The sequence below is a fragment of the Phoenix dactylifera genome, chromosome 16 (genome assembly GCF_009389715.1).
Source record: "Phoenix dactylifera cultivar Barhee BC4 chromosome 16, palm_55x_up_171113_PBpolish2nd_filt_p, whole genome shotgun sequence".
Classification (NCBI taxonomy): domain Eukaryota; kingdom Viridiplantae; phylum Streptophyta; class Magnoliopsida; order Arecales; family Arecaceae; genus Phoenix; species Phoenix dactylifera.
In genome coordinates this window covers 11313189-11334165 of record NC_052407.1, presented here as the reverse complement: position 1 = coordinate 11334165, position 20977 = coordinate 11313189, and the positions used below count along the sequence as shown (strand labels likewise).

Genomic DNA, 20977 nt, shown 5'->3' with positions numbered 1-20977 from the left:
AAATAAATTATAAAAAATAAATTAAATTTATATCTAATAATTTAAAAAATAAATTTATATTTTTATTCAAGTCCATAATTTAACAAAAAATTAGTCAAATCATTAATCTTAAATAAAATCAAACACTTAGTTAGAAAGTTTTTAAAAAATAACTAAAATAATTTTAAATAATATAACAGGAACAGAAAAAAAATTTAAGCAATTTTTTTCTTATTTAAAAGCAATTTTAATTTTTCACATGAAATAAACAATTTTCCTAATAGTTTTATGAATTATTAAATATAAATGTAATATACATAAATCTCAAAAAAAATATAATTTAATAAAAAATAGAAAGTTCAAAAAAAAGAAGACGAGGGACATTCCAAACACTACATTTGTGTTCTCACCCATGGGTCCAACCGTTCAGCATGCAAAGAACATAAAAATAAACCAGTTGAAACAAAATCATAGGTCACACTTTTACCATTTATTTTTTATAAAAAAATATAAAATATATAAATAAATCTATCGCATCCTATCAGCTTAAACTTTCGAAAGATTTCAACTTGATATCAAAGAAAAAATTCTAAGTTTGAACCCTGTTTCGTCCACTTTTAACTCCATTATTAAAAATTTCACTATCACACTCACGCATTAAAAAAAATCCGACCCACATATAAAAAAAATATAAAATATATAAAATATATAAATAAATCTATCTCATTCTTTATCTCATTTCACCGGTTTAAGCTTTTGGGATAAATGATGATTTCAACACTTTTTAACAAGGACCAAGGCTGACTGCTGCGAAGGTCTTCAAAAGGTTCTCGCTTGAGATGACAATAACCATATGCTAAACAAATCAGTAGTGGAACAAAGAGGAACCTTCTTCCCATTAGATGGACACTTGGATAGACTCACAGACCCATCCATGGTTTGCCCCACTCCATTCATAAAGCTGCATCCCACTAAAGATTGGGCACACAATCCATTATTACCAGGAATCCAGGCTATGGTGCTCATATAAGTATAGAACATGAGGAAATTAATTCATCACAGGTTACCAAAAGGTTGAACCAAATTCTGAAGCAGTTGGAGTGCCCATAAGAGCAGTGGCCTCAAACTCATTAGTGTAGTAGAAGGGTCTGGTTTTCACTGACTGATGGGGCGAAAGAAGAATTCAAGAAAGAACCTAGGATGATACAGTGGTATGTAAATGCCACCCATTGTAATTGTAGCTTAAGATTGTAACATTCAACGTGAGAATTTTGCAATACCAAATGGTTTCCTCGTCAGACATCTGTGCCCGTTCTCTTTGGATGTGTTAAAACTCAGAAGAGGCCATCACCACTCCACTAATGCAAGACAATTCACCACTTTTGCAAATAGTTAGGGACTCAAGTGCCAACGGCCATCCAACAATAGATTAAAATGACGAGAAAGTAACTTAAAACTCAACAAGAACAAATAGAAAACCGCATGGTCATGCAACTAATAGTACAGTAATAGAATGAGGTCTCCCTATATCATTGCAGGCAGCAATCAGCATTGGCATCTTCAGACCTCTCGCCGCAAGTATCTGCAAGACAGATGTGAGACCCCAACCCCGGCAGAAAAGAACATAAATATATATACAGAGAAAGTTTGATACAGCATGAGAACATCCTCAGATCAGCTACTATACTATTGTAATCAACTGAAAATGGCGTCTCATGTCTGCACCTCAACTCTCTTTGGAGCTGGATCTGTAGGATTCAAACGGTGTTTTATTTCAGATTTAGGCGTGTCTCTGATGGCTTTCTGAGCAGTTGCAGACCGGTTAGCTGCAGTTCTGCTGGCAGAATGTTTTCCTGCTGCCACACCTGCTTGTTATTGATAACATGAATGTCAGTAGCTTTCACAGCAGCAGTTACATGTTTTTGTATACGTAAGTTTCAACGAGGTATCAAATTGATCAAAGCAAATGAATAGATAAGGATGGCCAAGGGATGATGAATAATGCCGAATCAGCCAGTCGGAACATGCAAGCTTGAGTATGCGAGTTTCATGCTTGCAGGTTGCCACCTGACTCATGCCATATTACATGTTTATTAGGAAAAGCACTGCACGTACAAAAATATCGCATATATAGTAGAAATTAAGAAGTCTATAGCTATCTAATTATTTCAAAATAGATGTATGCATGTACAAGAGATTGTAATTATGTCACCCCTACATTATCAATTTCATATAATCCATGTTATCTAATATGACGTGCAGCAATGACAGAAAAGGGAGCCAGATCTTTAAGCTTATGGAGCAAGCCAAAATGCATTGTTACAAGATGGCGTCCTACCACCATTAGATAAAAGCCTGCAAATTGTTTTGGAACAAAGATGCGGTAGCTTGAAGAAGATTTTAAAAAAAGTATTCTTAGAGTATGAAGTGGACTCACCACTGCTTGGCAGGGACAGCCGCTTCTTAGCCTGAGAATCCAGATGTGATGGCCTCTCTTTTGGATTGCTATACGACCGAGTACCAGGTCCAGGAGGCCGAGAGATGGCTTCTCCAGAAACCTCCTCAAATGATGGCTTTGATTTTCCCTTAGCTGATGGCATAGCAGAAGAGGCTAGCTGGCTCACAGATCGGCTCGATGAAGAGCCACTCCCCTCAGAATGTGATGGGCCTGATTTCTGCATTAGGACATTGGAATGAAGATTTGAAAAAGTTTTCTTCCCAGGAGGTTTGTTCTGAGCCTTAGTTCCTTTCTTTCCCTCAGGTAGTCCATTCTCATGAACCATCACCCCATCTTTGAGATTAATGTCAAGGAATCGGTTCTCCCATGGACGAACAGCCATCCATCGCTCCAACCAGTTCCATCCCCAGTTGTTTTTATCTGGCACAAACCCTGCAGGAGCTGCAGTCTGCCTGGAACCTGCCTGCCACTATAGTGGTGGAAAATTGTGAAAGATACCCTTCCGTTAATAAACAACATGAGAAGCATCATCCATTCAATTACGAAGAATCAATAACATCAGCTCATAAACAACTACTTGATGCAATTAACAAGTGCTTCAGAAAGGCTTGCTATTGCAGAAAAAGAAAATGGAAGGAAAAAAAATGTAAGCCTTAAAAACCCCTAAAATTGATTAGCCTTAAGGGCTGATGTAATTATGCAGCCCTAGAAGTTGCTTTTCATCTATTAATAGATCACGCTCTTTTTAGTTATGTAATACACCAAATAGGGGACTAGGTCAACAACTAAAAGGGGTACTAAGTGCCCATCCGCTCATGCCTGATTTCCCTTTATCCAGGACAATGAGAAAAGAACATACGGAGAGAACATAAGATAGTGCAGGTTGAAAGGGCTATAAAACACAAGTTTTGCGTCTAATGCCTAGTATGGAGTTGATTGCTGATGACTACTCGGCATCTTCAAACAACATGGTCACAGGTGCCTCCACAAATGTACCTGTTTTCAGGTAGAGTTGGGACAAAACTGACAGCTATACAATTTTTGGTAAATATTACGCATTGATAAAATCTAACAGAAAAGTCAAAACCCATTTTACAAAACTTAAATGGAATTCAAATCATAGATTTATTTTAAGAAAATGAATCGAAGGCATAAAAGAATTTCTTCCATTTGTACTGTAACAGTACTAAATGTCTGAAAACTAGGATACACATCAAATTTCAGTTGCTACTTTCTCCAAAAGGTAGAGAAAGCAAATAATATCAAGTTTATACCACGACGGAAGATAAAATCCAACATTTTAACCATTCTAGAAGACAAAGACTTAATAGCTTCTAGAAACCGTGCCTTTTTTATATTTTTTTTGCAAGTGTAGATTATTAAATATCTTGAATGGTCTAGCAGCTAAAAAGTATAAGCGCCAATATTCTTGAAAGTGAGATTTGGTCAAAGCGAACAGCTATCGACACAATGGCCATTGAAAAAGAACAGATTCACTGATTATATTATGCAAATGTATTTTGTCTGATACTCAAGGAAATGCAAAATCGATCAGCCTTTTCAGCTATTTTCATGAGATTAGGACTCTCAAAAAGGGTAAGCTTTGGCACATTTGTACATCTCTTTTATCGTCTATTTTACTACTTTCACAAGCAATAAAAAACCCAAGCTCCTACTTAACCATGTAATTTAGCAGAGTAAAATCAACTACAACAAGAATGTTCTGAATTTCAATGCGATGAAGTGCCATATTTTTCTTTTGAGAGAAAGGGCGGGAAACACACCCTCATTATAATTAGCTGGGTCTAAATTTTTGGGGATCGACCATCCCAGAATCAAACTTAGAAACTATGCTTGCTAAACAGAGTGGTGTTACCATTGAGGCAAGCCCAAGTTCATAGAGAAATGCCCAAACTTAAGATGCTCTACTTCTCAAACACATAATAGTGTATATTTAAGAAAAAAAGTTAGGCTTAAATCCTCCCAACAACCTCAGAAAAGGGTATGTGGCAGACAATCACACATCCACTAACCTATATGTTTCACTCAGCCCCAGCCTAATAGTCAAAAGTCAAAACCAGATTTATTCTCTCTGGAAACAAATCTAAAAAAGGACCATTACACAATAACAGTCATGGAAAATTCTGGATCCTAGGAGTAGACTGAGGACAAACTTAACCTTTGATATCTTTTTACAAAGTGGCTACTAGGACTTGAACCTGCGTCATTACACTTAGCAACCCAAGCCTTTACCATTACATCAAGTAATGCTCGCAACCTCGGTACCAAGGACCGTATCGGTTAGGTGCTAGTGCAGTACAATACCGAAATGAATAGTAACATAATTGTGTACTAGTTTCGTATCGATTCATTGTTTTTTGCCTTTTTCAATTTTTGTAATTTTTAAGATTACTTAATATTATGGATATTTGATTGTTATAATATTATTTTATTCAACAATGATCTTAGTAGACCATATTGCTTGCTTGATGGATGCAATTGTAATAACAAAAAATTGATTTGGATTACAAAATAATTACCGATATCTGGTCCCTCATGGAGTGCCTATGCCACTTGTAAGCATCGGAATCGTGTTCATGGTTGGGGGCACGGACATGATTCCAACATAGATACTGTGCCCACCCTGCAATCAATAATTTGGACCTTCTGGATAACCATCTGATACTAATTCTCTGTTAGATATTGGGCTAGCCATCCCACTCCCAATTGAGGAAAGATCGTGGCAATGAAATCTGACCCACAATCTGGTTGAGGCCATGGGGGATAGGATGCCTCAAATGAAGGATATGCATACAGATCATATCTTGATTGTGCCAAATAAGATCCAGTGCACGATGAGGATCCATAGATATCCAAGGACCCAACTTCGCATGCTATATTATCACTTGCAACAATGTCGTGTCCTAAGGGGACCCATCCTCTATATGCTATCAAATCCTCGCGGGTCTTATGACATGCTTGGTGGATCGCATCCACTAAGACAAAAATGTCCAAAAATGATAGAGGAAAAGTGGGCCATAATATTCTACATGCATTTGCTTTTGTCCCAGGCCTTGCCTGGATAGATGATGTCAAGGTGGCATCCTATAGTGGAAGATAAAATGGAACCTGGTTAGACAGAGAGAATCCATGCGGAAAACACAATAGATGGCTGAGGGTTTTGGCTATAATCTGGAAAAAAAATGTGGTGCTGGTACATTTATAAGATCTCTTTGGTTAATTAGCATAGGCTCCGTTTGCCTCATTGTTCTTTTCCTTTTAACAGGAAAAGTTAGCTGCAATTTAGCATCATCAAAAATTTGAAGCCTATAACACAAGAAACCATCAGATTATGAAGTTCCATGTCCATCAAACTCTAACAGCCATTGTGTCATGAGGATTTTCATGCTTCACTGCAATGTGGCTCCGCATCACGTCAAACATTTGAAATTCACTATGTTATGAAATGACATATATTACATGGTGCAATGCTTTTATTAAGGGATACCTGATGAGTGAGAGCATAAGCCATTGCTCTCTCACGCCTGGCTGCTGCTTCTTGCCTCTTCAACAACTTGGCTTGAATTTCTTCCACGGAGCCAACACCATCACACCAGCCTTCCTGAATTTAAATCACAAAAGTTAGAACTATTCTTTTATCATGTTATCAAAAAAGATCAAAAGTATTTGACCATGCTAAGTGATGCATCCGATTTACCAGCACAACTCAATTATAAAAGGTAGTGAGAATTTATGTTCTAGGCACATGGTAAAGAGGGAATTTGACCCTTTCCATCAGTTCAAGTATTCCACTAAATGCTGGGAGAACAAGTGATAGAAACCAAGGGACTGACAACACCAAGGAGCAAGTGTTGGCCAAAGCCTGTCGTCAGGCAGAAGAAACAGAGTGCAACAAAGAACAAAATAAGTGATTCATTCAATTTCAAAGATGCTATTGCATGCCCAGCCCCTAGCATTAATATATCTGTTAAAAGATCAACAATTTGTTGATGTACATCTCGAAACAATCATCATGGGATCTCTTGATAGATATAAAAGGAAGATGAAGCTAAAAGAGCAATGTGAGGGGGGAAAATCTTTAACCTATCAGGCACTATTAGTAAGAATACAGCCACTATTTTAAAGCTTAGGCTGATATGCTCAAATTTAAGTCCAGCACCCCTTAATTGATAATACCAAAAAGAGCAAAAATGTACATTCCATAGTGAATATTCCCACAAACTTGACTATTTCCTTGTCTTCAACCAAACAGTTGCTTTTGAAATGACTCCACACAATTGAGTCATCATGAAGACAGTTATGTCCCAGCACACTGCATATATAAGAAAGCCAAAGATTCGAATCATTTTCCAATTTCTAAAAAGGAAATTTCACATCCATTGACCAGTTTATTACACTAAACATGAGAATTATAATCAAATGACATGCTTATCTCATCCAACAATATGTTATTGCTCATTAAATGACAGCCGTTTCTTCCTTTCCAACTTTGCCAAAAGCAGCTGTAAGATCCCAAATCTTTTCTACCAAGCTAAACTTTGGTGATAGAAAAATGTACGAGGACATGTATATTGCATCTAGATGAAGTTAAGAAGATGCATCCACATATCTAGCCACCTTGCATGAACAAGAAGATGTTTTATGAATGTCAGATAAAGACTAAAACTTCTGTAATGAGCTAAATATTCCACCTCCCATGCATGCATAAAAATAAAAAATAGAAAGAGCATATTCGTTACCCAATTGCAAGAGGTTGCTAAGAGGTAGGATTGTCAAATAAGCGAGCTGTTCGTGAGCAGCTCATGTTTGGCTCAAATCCAGCTCAAAATGGTCTGGCTCGATGAATAAACAAGCTGAAATGAACCAAGTATTTAAGCTTGATATACAAATACGCCGAACACAAGCTGGGTGCAGCTTGCTCGTGTTTGACTCAAAATAGCTTGAAATAAATGTATCTATTTATATATGTGTAATTTTATGTTATTGTTTTCATTTCTTATGGGTAAGATACTCCCTTTTATCTCCTTAAAGTTATTTATTACAATTTTTTTAGTTTTTATGTAACTAGGTAAATGCACTCCAATTTTGGCTATATAAATTCTCTTTTGTTTTCTCCGTGGCATAAAACTGAACCAAGAGGTATGAGTTCAATAAAAGAAAACGAGTATCGATAGCTGATCAAAGAGGGCCAAATCGTGTTAGCTATTAGATCAAGCACCTGAGATGAGGCTAAGTCTTTCATGGTAGAGACCGACACTAGCACTAATTTTTTACAAGCTGGTCCCTCTTCATCTCTTATCTTCTTCCCTTCTTCCTAATTTCACTATAACCTCTACCAGTGGCAGTGGCAACAATTTCAAGATATAGCAATCTCATCCCTCTTCTCCTCTCCTCTCCTCCTCCTCTTCTCTCTCCCTGACAGCAACAACATCCAGAACTAGCAACATCTTCCTCACCTTTTTCTAGGTTTACTAGACCATTGCTTCCCCGCTACCTCTCCAGTCTCCATACAGCTCCCCCTTCACCAGACTTTCTCTGCCCAGTCCCTCATAGCCGCCTCTGCATTGAAGTGCATCCCTTTGGCCATTTCTCATTTAAATATGATCTAGCTGTCTTGGTTTGTCATTAGTCAAGCTCAAAATAGCCTTTCATAGCTTGATTCAAGCCAAGCCAATCTAGGCCCAACTTGCTCATGTTTGGCTTATTTTATAATATAACAATAATGGTGGCATAACTATGATTGCAAAGTTATTTTTTTGGTCTTTCGTTTTATATGTTTGGCTATAAAGTACTTAACAAAAAACCCAATAATCAAACCAAAAAGCATATAGGTTGTCCACATATCTAGACTTGCAATATAACCCAATGTAACAAAAACATGAGTAAAATAAGAAATGATAAACTTCTGTAAAACATAGTCCATTACCCTTAAATACCTAAAGCGGGAGCAAGTACAGGAGTAGATATAGGTGTGGGGAAGTGGACCACTCAAAAAAAAAAAAAAAGAGAATGGAAGGCACTTAGGAAGCAGGTGCAAGAGCACATTTCCTAATAAATTCCATAGCAGGTGACTTACCTTATATAAGAGTTTGCTGTGACTAAATTATTACCTCCTCTGGGTTATAAACATATAAGCTTTGCACATCCCATCCAAATAAAAATAGAACATAATAAAAAGAGATGCATGGAAAAAAAATCACTTTTCTTAAAAAGTCAAATACAATTTGTACAACTCTTATCTTTGTATTTGTTATTATGTAAATTAATAACCGATATAATGTAGTGTATGAGGATTTATCCGGTGTACAGCCTACGCTATGGTTCCCACGCGTCTAAGGGTCCTCCGAGATAGTTCGGCTCGATCTCCTCGGTCCGACGTGGAGGACAGGCCAAGCAGGGCAGAAGTATTTGACCCCTGAGGCAGATCTCCTCCCAGCTCGGCTCTGCAACCACGACCACGACCCATGCCAAACAGAACTTTCCAGCAGAAGGAGCAGCTCGGCTTCCATCGTCTTGAAGGCATGCCTAGTCCCGCTATGTGCCAGGTCATTGCGACATGTCCCCAAGATTGTTAGGCCATATCAGCAGTCCATTGCGGCATGACGTCGAGTTTGTTAGGATGTGATCCTTGAAAAGGAAAACTCTCTCTCGGTTCTCCATTCTTTCTTTTTTCTTCGTTTTCCATCTACAAAATCTTTACTGGCGTAAGCATCAAAAGGCTCGACCGAAGCCAATTCGGCAAGCCTTCACCCTTTGTCTGTTGTTTTGTAGATCCACATCGATGTCCCAAGATCAACAACAATAGATTGGCCCCATCTGAGGAAAACGGAAGAAGAAAAGCCCTGAGACATCAAAGGAGCAATCATCCGGCGCCCACTTGACCTACTCCATACAATTGCCCGTGCAGTTCTTTGGAGCCCCAATCTTCTCAACCTGCGGTAGGAGTCATTGATAATGAACGATGTGATCTGCTTGCCTAACAAGTACAAGTCCTGATAGCCGCAGTGCGGAATCTATAGCAACAAACCAATAATACTCCGGTCAGTCTACTAAATCAAGGGGTTTCGGCATAGAACGGTGACCTTCGTCAAGCCTAAAGCCCAATGCAGGGCCAGAAGCATGACCTCCCCTTTCCCGATATGAGCTCTGACTCTGAAAACTCTCCCCCAAGAAGGCCGAAAAATCCCAAACTGAAAGGCCAACCTCCGATGCGAGATCGAAGAGATGCGTCGCCAGATTGAGGTCCTGCGAGAGTAGAGGGCCGATGTAAAAGATGACCTAAAAGCGATCAGAGATCCCCCTTTCACCAAGAAGATCCTCAAGGAGACCCTACCAAAAAAATTCAAGAGGCTGCAGTTGGAATATTACGACGACGCTACTGACTCGGTGGATTATCTAGCGAGCTTAAAGGTTCTCATGCAAATCCAGGGAGCCAATAATGTTGTGATGTACGATGCTTTTTCGGCCACCCTCAAAAGGCTACATGACTTTGGTTCTCCAGTCTACAACTATGATATGTTGGCTCTTTCAACCAACTCAATCATCGATTCATAGGCCACTTCCTCAGCAACAAAAACTAGAAGATTTTCACCAACCACTTTGCCCTCAGGCAAGGGAGGATGAGACGCTCCAAGCACATCAGTCGATTCAACACTGAAACCTTGGCAGTGCATGAGCTAGGCCAGTCCATTGCTGTGGCCGCAACGATGAACGGATTGAAGCCTTCACGTTTCAACTTCTCAATGGATAAGAAGCCCCCAAGAGAATTAACTGAGCTCCTCTCATGTGAGCAAGTACATAAGAACCGATGAGGCTAGGGCTGCTCGGAAAGAAGCATAAAGAAAGGGAGAATTGGAAAGCGTCAGAGTCATGCCAGGAAAGTCAAGATCAAAAGTAAGCGAAGCCAAGATGAAAAGGTTGCCGCATGACCTTGTGATCTACCTCGGAGGTTCGAAAGGTATACCCCTCTCAACGCTCCACGGGCCCAGATCATGATGGAAATCCAATATCGGGGATACCTTGATCAACCTCGGAGGATGAAGACTCCAACAAACAAAATGGATCCAAACGAGTTTTGTTGGTTCCACAAGGACCATAGGTATGAGACTGAAGAATGTCTCTAGCCCACGGATGAAATCGAAGCCCTCATCCGACATGGGCATCTTCGTCTCCGTCTCTATAGTGGGATCCCGCATGAAAATGCCAAGCAAGCCAGTCGGCCCCCAAACGGACCGAGTATTTCCATACAAACATACAAAGAAAAGGTTATGATTATGGGCTGAAAACAAGGTTCCTAAGGTTTAACATCTAGTAAAGAGCCTCAGTATCAAAGTTTAATAGGGGCAGCATTGCCCGCAGACAGTTTTTAGTATTTATGATCCAAAAATTCAACCAGTAGAAGATCAAAGCCCCAAATCCCTAGAAAACCAAAGGAGGAAGGATAAGAGAAGACTCAAAAGTCTTGCTAGTAAATTGCTTAACAAAGAAAAGTGTGGATCAAATTAACTTGAATTTAACCAGAAAAATTGCGGGCAGGCATTTTTGTCCAATGTCCGCATGAGACTCAACAAGCACAGTAAACAACAGAGGAAAAGGATGTTCATAAATAGGTTGAGTTTGGAGGCCTGCAGATGATTGAAAATGGAACAATTTTCAAGCGGCGTGTGATGGCACGTTTTACCAGGACCGTTAACCTTCTGAAGCTTCAGCAACAAAATGGGATTCAGAACCTGTTCAATATTTATCCAGTACGATTTGGCACCATTCATCAGTCTACTCAATCGATTCCAAAGCCCATCAGGCAAATATAATTGATGATTATATCACAATGCTTATGAAACCACAGCAATTTAATCCAACTATTTAGTTGCCTAGAGATATGGAGCTTCCATAACAAATTTTAGAATATCATATCAGAGCTCTGGAACCATGGAAAGTGAAATGCAGTGGCAGACATCATTTGGTCATGAAACTAAATTACTCACTGAGTGAGACTCCACATTAAGAATGCAATGTATACAGACTTATTATTTGAACAGATCTTATGAAAGTTTAAGGAATTTATCAAAGGTGTCCGAAACACAAGCATGTCATAGCATACATATACTATAATAGGCAAGTAAATTATCATGTACATCTGGTCAATAGAAACAAAACAATATTCCTTACCCATAAGATAATAATAGAGGTCCAATACTAGGAAAATGTTTTTCAAAAGAGACAAAAGCAAGAGTTCAGCTCTACCATTGTCCATATCTTTAACACTGCAAGTTGGGGTTTTGTTGTATTCATTAGAGACCTTATACCAGTTGCTTGAGTGATTTTATGGGAAAAGACATTACCTGATTTTGTATCAATGTAATATGAGACTTATAACAAAACGACAATGAGTATAACACAAACAATAAAAGAGAAAGCTCTAATCAGATTTCTCCCAGTTGTCTACATTAAACATGTAGGAGAAAAACTCAAACCCTAAACAAAAAGAAAAAAGAAACTTCATAATATAATGGTATCTTAGAAGATAAAAAGCTTGTCAAAATTCAACAAAAGGTTATACATAAGTCGATAATAAACTGATTGTGATGGTAGCAAATCAGTCAGCAGGTATTAGGTAACTGTACCTCTGTTTCTCGAACACGAGCGTCATGTGCTTGTTGTTGCTCAACCTTTTGCTGCCCCAGTTGATTCTCTAATGACATGCGAACTCGCCTGGCTCTCACACGAGCCTGAACTCTTACCAAAGCTTGCATGCAGCGAAGAGTTATCGCAGCTTGTTTTCTCACAGCATGACCCCTAACAAGTGCCTGAAGTCTCACCAGTCCTTTTAGAGCTCGTAATGCTCGTCTAGCCTGCAACAACATAAAGCATTCAACCATTCAAAAAAAAGTCAAAATGTAGCAATTACATGCATATCGTAATCAAACAAATTGCATGAGGTTAAAGTAAAGTGTCATTTTGCAAGTCTGATCAGAATGTTTTTAACTGGAAGCACCGGCTCTGAATGCTGACCCAGATAGGGTGCCAATAGTGTTTGTTATTCTCAGTGCTTATTCTCCAATTAGTTTACTTTAATAATACACAAGGTGTTTCTGTAGAGTACAGCTCTCTCTCACCCTAGAAAAATTTGCACGGAGCTCATGCTAGTTCTTTTTTCTTAGAAATACTCGTGAGAGATGTTTACTGCAAAAATGCCATATTCTACAGCATGAACAGCTATATCCAACCACCATGTTAGGTCAGGTGAAAGTTGACTTTCCCGGTCAAAATGTACATGAATGTTTTCATAATCTAATTGCTACAACTGATGTTGGTTTGAACTCAAATAAATTTAACAGGACTTATTAGAATAGATTAAAGTGCTGATCAGCACGCATGATACGCCAAGGTACACACCATGTCGGTGTCTTTCTGCATGTAGCTCCGACATGGTAGCAACTGTGTGCCAGTGTTTAGTACACAACACATGAGAATGTCAAGTTGGCATATTACCGGCATGAGATACTTCTCATGCCTGATGGCGACAACTTTCAATAGTTAACACTTCAATTAGCATAATTTGTTACTATGCTAACATAAAGTATAAACTATAAAGCATCATAGGCGGAGGATCAGTTTTACCTTGACACCGGCAGATTTCAGGTTTTATACTGTGTCCACACCAAAACATGACACATTCATTAGGATATGAAACTGAAGCATGGCCTTGCATTCATATTCAGAATCCCATGAATAAAATTTTCTGATAAAAATGTGTCTAAAACATATAAATCAAGCATAAAACAAAAACATAAAGGGTTTAAGAGACATTATTCACGGTAGTATAACATGAGATGGTGTGGCACTCAAAGATAATTGAGAGATCAAATGTCCCGAAACTCATAACTCTATTGACCTCAGTTCTGTGATATTCAACAGGGAAGACTGGACGATGGATATGGAAGGCACATGGGATCATATTTATCAAGTCCCTGCATATCCTTCTAACTAATTAACACTTCAGTTATGGGGGTTAAGTACTGATTCAAAACAAGAAGTTGAGTCTTTATATAAATGATTGATACAGAAACCTCCTACCTGCCACAATCGATAAAGCATGGATGGACAATTGATAATTACATCCTGTACGACAATGAGTACTCCTTTATCAACTGATTTACACAGAATAGCTACTTGGCCATTTGGCCTGGGAAGAAGAATTGGAGCAGGGGATTCTTGCATCTAATCTTAGTAGTTTCATCACTTCTGTTATTTTGTTGGGGGCCTCTTTGTGGGTGCCCTCTATAACACCTTCACTCAGCTAACAGGCTAAAAAGGCAACAAAAACTGTATTCTACAATAATTAAGATTTGTTAAAAAAATTATTTGCAATTCAAGATTTCGATCCTGTTCATCATAAAATATATTCTACCAGTATAGTTATACCTGATAATATTGTACACCAGATAACTTGATACAAATACAATACTACCACATGGTATTTGCTAATTTCTTAATAACTTGAAGTGATGTTCGTCAGCAATACGAAATATAGGCGCCTACATGTCCATAATGAGAGATATAGAATCCAGTACCAGGAAAGCTCGAAAAGCAGTTTGAATAACTGTAGCAGCCCAGTCCTCTTTTGCATTCTGTTCAGTTTGACAAGATGCCTGTACTTGCAGTGAGGTGTTGGTTGGAGAAGACGTGGAATGAGAGCTTGATTGGATATTGGCATCTGCTGTCAATGGAGCAGTTCCAACAGCAAACTCGTCATCCACAATAGCACTATCAAGATTGATAGATTGTTTCCTCCGGTGCCAAAATCTATTTGCAATGACCCTTCTCTGCAATGTCAATTTCTTATGAAGCAGGTAAGAAAAAGAACAGATCCGCTTATATAACAAAGAGAGTAAATGGATTTTTATAAGCATCCAGAAAAGAATGTACAAGCATGTCTCTGTTATCATGGAATTCTAATAGGAACATATAGAATGTTAGTTCAAATTTCACTTATATATTCTTAAAATAAAAATATTTTCCTAAAACTGGTACTAATATTTCCCTTATCCTTGAGATTTCTCCATTATAATTACCATTCCCAATAAGTAGTCTTCTAGGGTTTGGTGAAATCTTCAGACTTACTTTTAGGTAAGCTTTTAAACTTTTTAAGGTGTCCAGTCAGATTGTGTAGGCCTAGGAGATTGATGAAAAGCTGATCAAGAGTCCTATAAGGATTATGAGAACTTTGTTTTGATCTTATTTTGGGTCTCATGATATGGACCCTGTATAGTGACAGAGATAGGTGGACTTACGAATTCATATACTGCCAAAGTAGTGGCTATTGCTGGAGTTCTAATAGCAACCAAATGTCACATGAAGGAAGAATTACCAAATTGACAGACTAATGGAGAATGTTACCTGTATGTTCACAATCTTAAGCAAATCCATTTTTTAGGTGCCCCATGCCCCTTCTTTTAGCGGAATTTCAAGTAAAGGATTCCACTTTAGGAGCTGGCCAATAATTGGAGTTCTTGTTCATGAAGGATATCTAAGGAAGAGAATGGGAGGTGGAACTTTTCTTGGTCCCACTTTATGAATTAACCTCTTTTTGAGTCTCTCAATATCTCATAAGAAGTAAGAAATGGTGGAATGATGTGATAGATGATTCTAAGAGATATTTTCAGAGGTAAAGACTAATGTTCACTTTCCTAAAATTGTAGCACCTTTCTGCTAGATCCCGAATTTTAGATGAATAATCAGCCAGCTTCATAAAAGTGTTTCACAAATTAAAATTTAGTCAAGTCAGTGGCTAAAGTTAGCATCACTTTCAGTTTTCAGTTTCACTTTCCATGAAAACCAAAATGAGTTTCTTATTCTTTTTCTTTTTTTGAAAACCGAAACACAAAACTTGTTTAATAGTCACTTGGCAGTGATGGTGGTTGTGGTGGGTAGTAGCGGCGACAGTGACGATCAGCGAGCGGCAGTGACAGTAGCAATGGTTGTGACAGCAGCCGGTGTGGCCACGGCCAATGGATGTGGTGGTGATGGTGACAAAGGCAGTGGTTGTCGCGGCTATGGGCAGTTTTCATTATCAAAAAAAGTGAAAGCTAGTCCTAAGAGCTTTCACTTTTTTCAGAAACTTAGAAAGAGTTTTGCCTCAAGTTCCTTGTTTTCTGGAACAAAAACCAAAAACTAGAAACTAGCAGTGATGCTAAACAGGCCCTAAATAATCGGCTTCATATTTTGGTGAGCAAACAACAATTGGCATGCCATTTTTAAGATTCGATAAGTTCTAAAACAACTCTAGAAGGACCAGAGTTCTCCGGATTAAGCAAGTTGATTGAATCGGTATCCCAATTGCAATGCTTATGAAAAGTATAGACAAATCTGCATTACGTTGCAAGATTATTGAATACCATGTACTATCCGCCTATAAAATGCATTTAGATTCATTATCAAAATGAGCCAGGAAAATACAATTTTACTCACATTTTCATCTTTATATGGATGTTGTGACTTCTCTGGTTTTCCTAGCCCAACCAATGATTTAAGCCACTTTGCAGAAATACCCATTGTTCTATCACTTCAGCGTTCAGATAACTAATACCTGTTAACAAAAAGACAGCAAGACCAGTATTAACCTTCAGTGACTATTACTTCTTTTCTAAGGCAGACAAAGTATACAGAAACAAGGATGAATAAATACAATCATATATGCAATAGTAGCATTGACATCTGCTAGAACATGGCTTGATACTTGAAGATGCATAAAAATGTCCAGACAAAATTAAAAAGCAAGGGGCATTACAGTCCAATGAAAAATAAAACTTATTATAAAAAGGGGAAAGATGATTAACTTGTAGGCGAATCGTATTATGTTCATTGCAGAGCATCCACATGAATATTTGACATTTTTCAAGAAAACTGGCACCTATTCTTGTATTATTCTTAACAAATGAGAAATCAATCTCTTCTTAGATATACAAGTATGGGTTGCCCTATGCTACCTCGAGATTATTTTCCAAGTTAACCAATTACTTTCAAAGTTAATCAATAAACCTTATAATGATCACCTAAAAGCATCAAAAGGCCTAAAAGATTGCTACTCAATATTTAGAACTGATGTATGAATAAATCATTAATTTTTGCCAAACAAATCTAGGTGGCATGTGATTAGTTCATCTACTATCAAGCGAGCTCTTTAGCCAACATATTTGGAACTGATGTATGAATAAATCATTAATTTTTTCCAAACAAATCTAGGTGACACGTGATTAGTTCATCTACCATCAAGCGAACTCTTTAGCCATACTAGTGGGCATATTCCCACATGCAAGGACATGCATGAATGCACAAATATGCACACAAACCCAAAAAAAAGGAGCTGCTGTACAAGGAGGATGCCGATATCGTATGCTACACAGAAAGAGAAGCATAGTAGTGCCACCTATCGTGGTGGTGAAACAGATGATTTTGATTTAAAATTGATATAACTTGTGAACATTTGAATTCTTCTTTCATATTTAAAATGAATTTCACGCCCTAAAGGTGCAGAAAAGGGAAAATGGGAAAGAGGACAGGGGAACTAACAAGAAACTAAAACTTCTTGATTAATTTATTAAAGTTCTCCAAAAAATATAACAGCGTACAGTCTTCTTTATAAGTTTTTGGCCTCTCCTTGAGGAAACATGGTTTTTTTTATAAAAAAAAAATCTCCAAGAAATTCCTCTAACAATGAGGTGCAGCACATTGCTTTTTTTTTAAGAAAAAAAACTTAGATGGATGCTAGGTTGCCAGTTGACCAACTGCTTAATATTTTCCTGCTTCTTCTCTTTCTCCCTTCCATTTTTCCCTCCCACTTCCACGTGTTTTTCCTTCCCTTATCCCCCATTTTTTATTATTTTCCTTCATTTTTCTCGTCTTCCTCCTCCTCTTCCTTAGTTTTTTCTCAACCTCCATGATCAGTTTCTATCCTACCAATAATTATAGCCCTAGCACCTAGAATTGAAGAGTGCTCCTGACCTCTGCAGGATTTTGAATTAAAAAGTTAAAAAGAACCAAAATCCTCTAACCACAAAAATACCTTATCCTATGCTCGATCCAACCATTTTTCAGATCACAGCTCAAAAAGTCCAAGGATACAATGCAAAATATTATGGTAACCAATAACTATAATATAATCAGGGCAGATGTTGAAATCTCATGTTCCATTCCATGCTCCTCGCAGGAAATCTTGCATTGGAGCTTCTACAAAAGGTGAAGACCTTTAATTTTCTCCAGTATCAGGTATTCTTTAATGTGGTATTATCAGCAGCATTATAATTTGATACTGCTGATATATTCTAGGTATGAAGCTTTTCTGAGTATAACAACCAAAGTAGGTGTTGTTCAGAGAAGGAAGCTTAATCACACCTACAATAAAACAATGAATATGAGCAATACCTGCTGATTCATATTATAACACTTAAAGAAATGTTTAAGAAACTCAGAAATGAAATAATTATACAGGTTGCTTGGAAGCAACTTGAAATTATAAATTGCCATCACAATGTTTCAGGAAGCCCAAATTTGGATGGGTCCTTCAAATACTTCTCAGAAACCAGGAACAAAACAACCAAGAGGTGACTAGTGCGAGAAGATGCGAGGCAGTAGGTCCATGGTCACAACCGCCAAGTAATTATTAAATCACTACGGCACAAGCAGAGCATGCTAATAAAATATAAAGCAAACGGACAATAAATGCATCAAATTGCATTTATAACCGATACTAAACAATATCTTCAGATAATCACACACAGAAACAGGAAAAAAAACCATTGGTGCATTGCTAGAGCCACATGCTGGAGTTTCCGTACAAAACTCTACACAGCTGGGCAAGCATGCATTTTAAAAACAGATACTTCCAAAAAGGCTTCTTACTCTGGATGAAGGTGGCAGGAATGGTGCATGTCCCGCAACCAATTTTCAGCCCAAAAGATTCAATTTTGAGCCCTAAACAGCTAGACTTCACGAAACTTGCATCTAAAGGATGAGAGCGATGAATCCATGACAAATCTAAGAATTACGCACAAAATGCGCCAACAAATCACAATTCCAAACCCTACTACCAAGACTCGAACCGCAGGTAGACTTCATAGAAGACAAAGGAAGGAGAAACCACAGTAGATTTTGAATCAAATAAACCCAAAAAACAAACAAAGAGCTCGCATTACCCAAAGATCGCACCCTATCTAAACAAATTCCAATGGTAGAAGAATTCAACGAAAAGGAGAAATGGAGGACGCCAGCAAGGAGGAAGGTGAAGCGAAAGCACAGATCTGGGCAAATGAAGTTCAAATTATATCAAAAAAGAGAGGGAGAGAAGGAAAACATATCCGAATCCGGAATTTTTTTACCTGAAAGAGCGAGAGATGTACCATTCCTCCCTTTTTCCTTTTGCTTTTCCTCTTTTCCCCGTTTCTTTGGCCGGCAATCAGTCAATCCCTCTCATTCTCTCTCCAAAAAACTTTCTCTCGCTGTCGGATACTGATGAAAAGAAATCCGCTTTCGATCCTATCTTTCTCCCGCTGTCCGAGACTGGGAAGGATTCCCCGAAAAAAGCCTTCTTTTTTTTTTTCTCCTGCGACCCTGCTGCTCCCTTTAATCCATGGGGTCACCAATAATCCTCTCACTTAATCTCGAGTTTTACGCGTGGCTGGAATCCATTGGACGTCACGTAACCGGCTTTTGGGTGTGGTGTGGGTAATCGCCTGCCACGTGTCCAATTGGAGGTTAATTTAGTTAATAAAGCCGGGGTAGTCCGCTGATTAATTGTGACCTGGTTGTGGCTACGATGCGCCGACGGGGGCGGGAAGCATCTGAGTGTTATAATCTTCCATAATTAGGTATGTACATTCTCCGCATTAGCAAAGGTAAATTAAGTTGATGTTATTATTAGGACATGGTTTACATGTAATTGGATAGCAGCAATTAATGGTGCTATCTTCTATTGATTAGGACAAACTTATATAGTGCATGTCTCAAACTTTGATTTCCTATTTGGATGTCCCTATAGTTGATTAATATTCGATAGTATCCGAGATCTTTGATAACAATGATTGAGGAGAAAGGTGAAGGAGTAGAGTTGTCATGTGTTACATTATACCTAAAAATTCAGGATTATAGAACATCGAACTCCTTCGAGTACCCCAATCTGATGGGGACATCAGAGCCCTTCATCCAGATGATCCTGAGCCTCCGGATTGAGCCAGACGCATTTATTTGCATTTAGGGATTTATTTGTGGTTTATTTTATTTCTGAGTTTATTTGCATTTTAGGGCTTATTTGTGGTTTATTTGTGTTATTTGTGGGCTTATTAGGATTTATTGTTGTGTAAGGGGGTTTATGCAAGTTGTGTATTTGGGCCCTATATATAGGGAACTATTTTCATGATTAGGGTTTAATGAATGATTAAGAATTTCTTTTCCCCCAGATCTTATTCTTCCTCCTCCTCCTCCCCTTCTCTTCTTCCTGTGTCTCTAGAACCTCTTCTTCCTTCTTCCTCTCTTGTTCTTCCTTCTTCTTCTCTTCCCCGCACTGGTGCTGCATCAACTTGGTATCAGAGCAATCGGTTTTGCTTCTATTGCCAAAGCCCCGATCCGTCAACAGTTTTTTCTTTCCCTCGGTTACCATCAACAACAAGAACAGGCCCCTTCCCTCTGTCAGTCCGCTCAACAAAAAAAAAAAAAAAAAAAAGATTTCTTGTCCTCTCAGTTTGCACAAAAAGGGGCAGAGGGGAGCAACCCTGGTTCACCGAGCTTCTCTCGGCTCCCGCACAAAAGTAAAAAAAAAAAAAAAAGTTCTGCAGCCGAGAGAGAAGAAAGAGCCACAGCCCCTGCACCAGACTCTCCTTCGCGTCTCTCTGACTTGATCCATCAGTCGCCGCCGCTGCCCAGTGAAGGCCCGAGCCCACCGTCGGAGGAGCCAAATCCCACCACCCGTCGCGCCCACGGCCGCCTTCACCCCGCGCACAACGTCAGCAGCGCCACCAGCTCGCCCGCGCCGCCCACGGCCGACCCGTGGCAAACCCGAAAACGCCAGCCATCCCCCGCTGCAGGTCACGGAGCCGCAGCCGTGACTGCCGACGCGTCACCGGAAGCGCCGCCGGCCGGAGCCCGTGACCGGCCCCGCCCGCCGCCATAGGTCCCAGAGCCCCGGCCACCGCCATCGCCGTGAAGATCGGAGCCTTCTCCCAAAACCATCGGGAGGTTGAAGAAAACAAACCTAGCGGGTAAGATCCAAACCCGTTACCCATTTCTCTGCTAGCCCGGATCCATTCCAAAAAAAAAAAAAAAAAAAAAAATACACGTGCCTTGCACGTGAGGAACTAACGGGTTATCGGAGCGGTTCACGCCCGACAACCCGAATCCGACCGGATCCAAGGTTATAACAACATGATCTCACGTGTCTCAAAAAAAAAAAAAAAAAAAAAAAGTCGGATCACGTGACCTGCACGTGTTTCCCCTCAAAAAAAAAAAAAAAATACCAACCTCTGTTCT

The 20977-nt window shown here is 38.9% G+C and overlaps 1 protein-coding gene across 3 annotated transcripts; it reads right to left on the bottom strand.

The window, feature by feature from the left end:
• Positions 1-1341: 1341 nt before the first annotated feature.
• Positions 1342-19059, bottom strand: LOC103705717 (protein IQ-DOMAIN 1-like). Of its 3 annotated transcripts, none has more exons than XM_026804135.2 (8): positions 18835-19059; positions 18359-18756; positions 15929-16046; positions 14032-14283; positions 12082-12309; positions 5946-6059; positions 2417-2906; positions 1342-1844 (listed from the first exon to the last, which is right to left on the bottom strand). In XM_026804135.2, the coding sequence occupies exons 3-8, from the start codon at positions 16010-16012 to the stop codon at positions 1693-1695; spliced, it is 1320 nt and encodes a 439-aa protein (XP_026659936.2). In that variant the 5' UTR covers positions 16013-16046; positions 18359-18756; positions 18835-19059; the 3' UTR covers positions 1342-1692. The 3 variants fall into 3 exon arrangements, with proteins under 3 accessions (XP_026659936.2, XP_038970455.1, XP_008787762.2); XM_039114527.1 differs by having other exon boundaries at positions 18652-18756; XM_008789540.4 differs by lacking the exon at positions 18359-18756 and having other exon boundaries at positions 18835-19058.
• Positions 19060-20977: the final 1918 nt, after the last annotated feature.

Bases quoted from the DNA above. Each gene is read 5' to 3' on its own strand.
- LOC103705717 (XM_026804135.2), bottom strand. From the start codon at position 16,012: ATGGGTATTTCTGCAAAGTGGCTTAAATCATTGGTTGGGCTAGGAAAA. The intron at 6,060-12,081 runs GTACAGTTACCT...ATTTAAATTCAG, and splicing joins CTCGTGTTCGAGAAACAGAG to GAAGGCTGGTGTGATGGTGT. The intron at 1,845-2,416 runs GTGAGTCCACTT...AATAACAAGCAG, and splicing joins GCTGTCCCTGCCAAGCAGTG to GTGTGGCAGCAGGAAAACAT.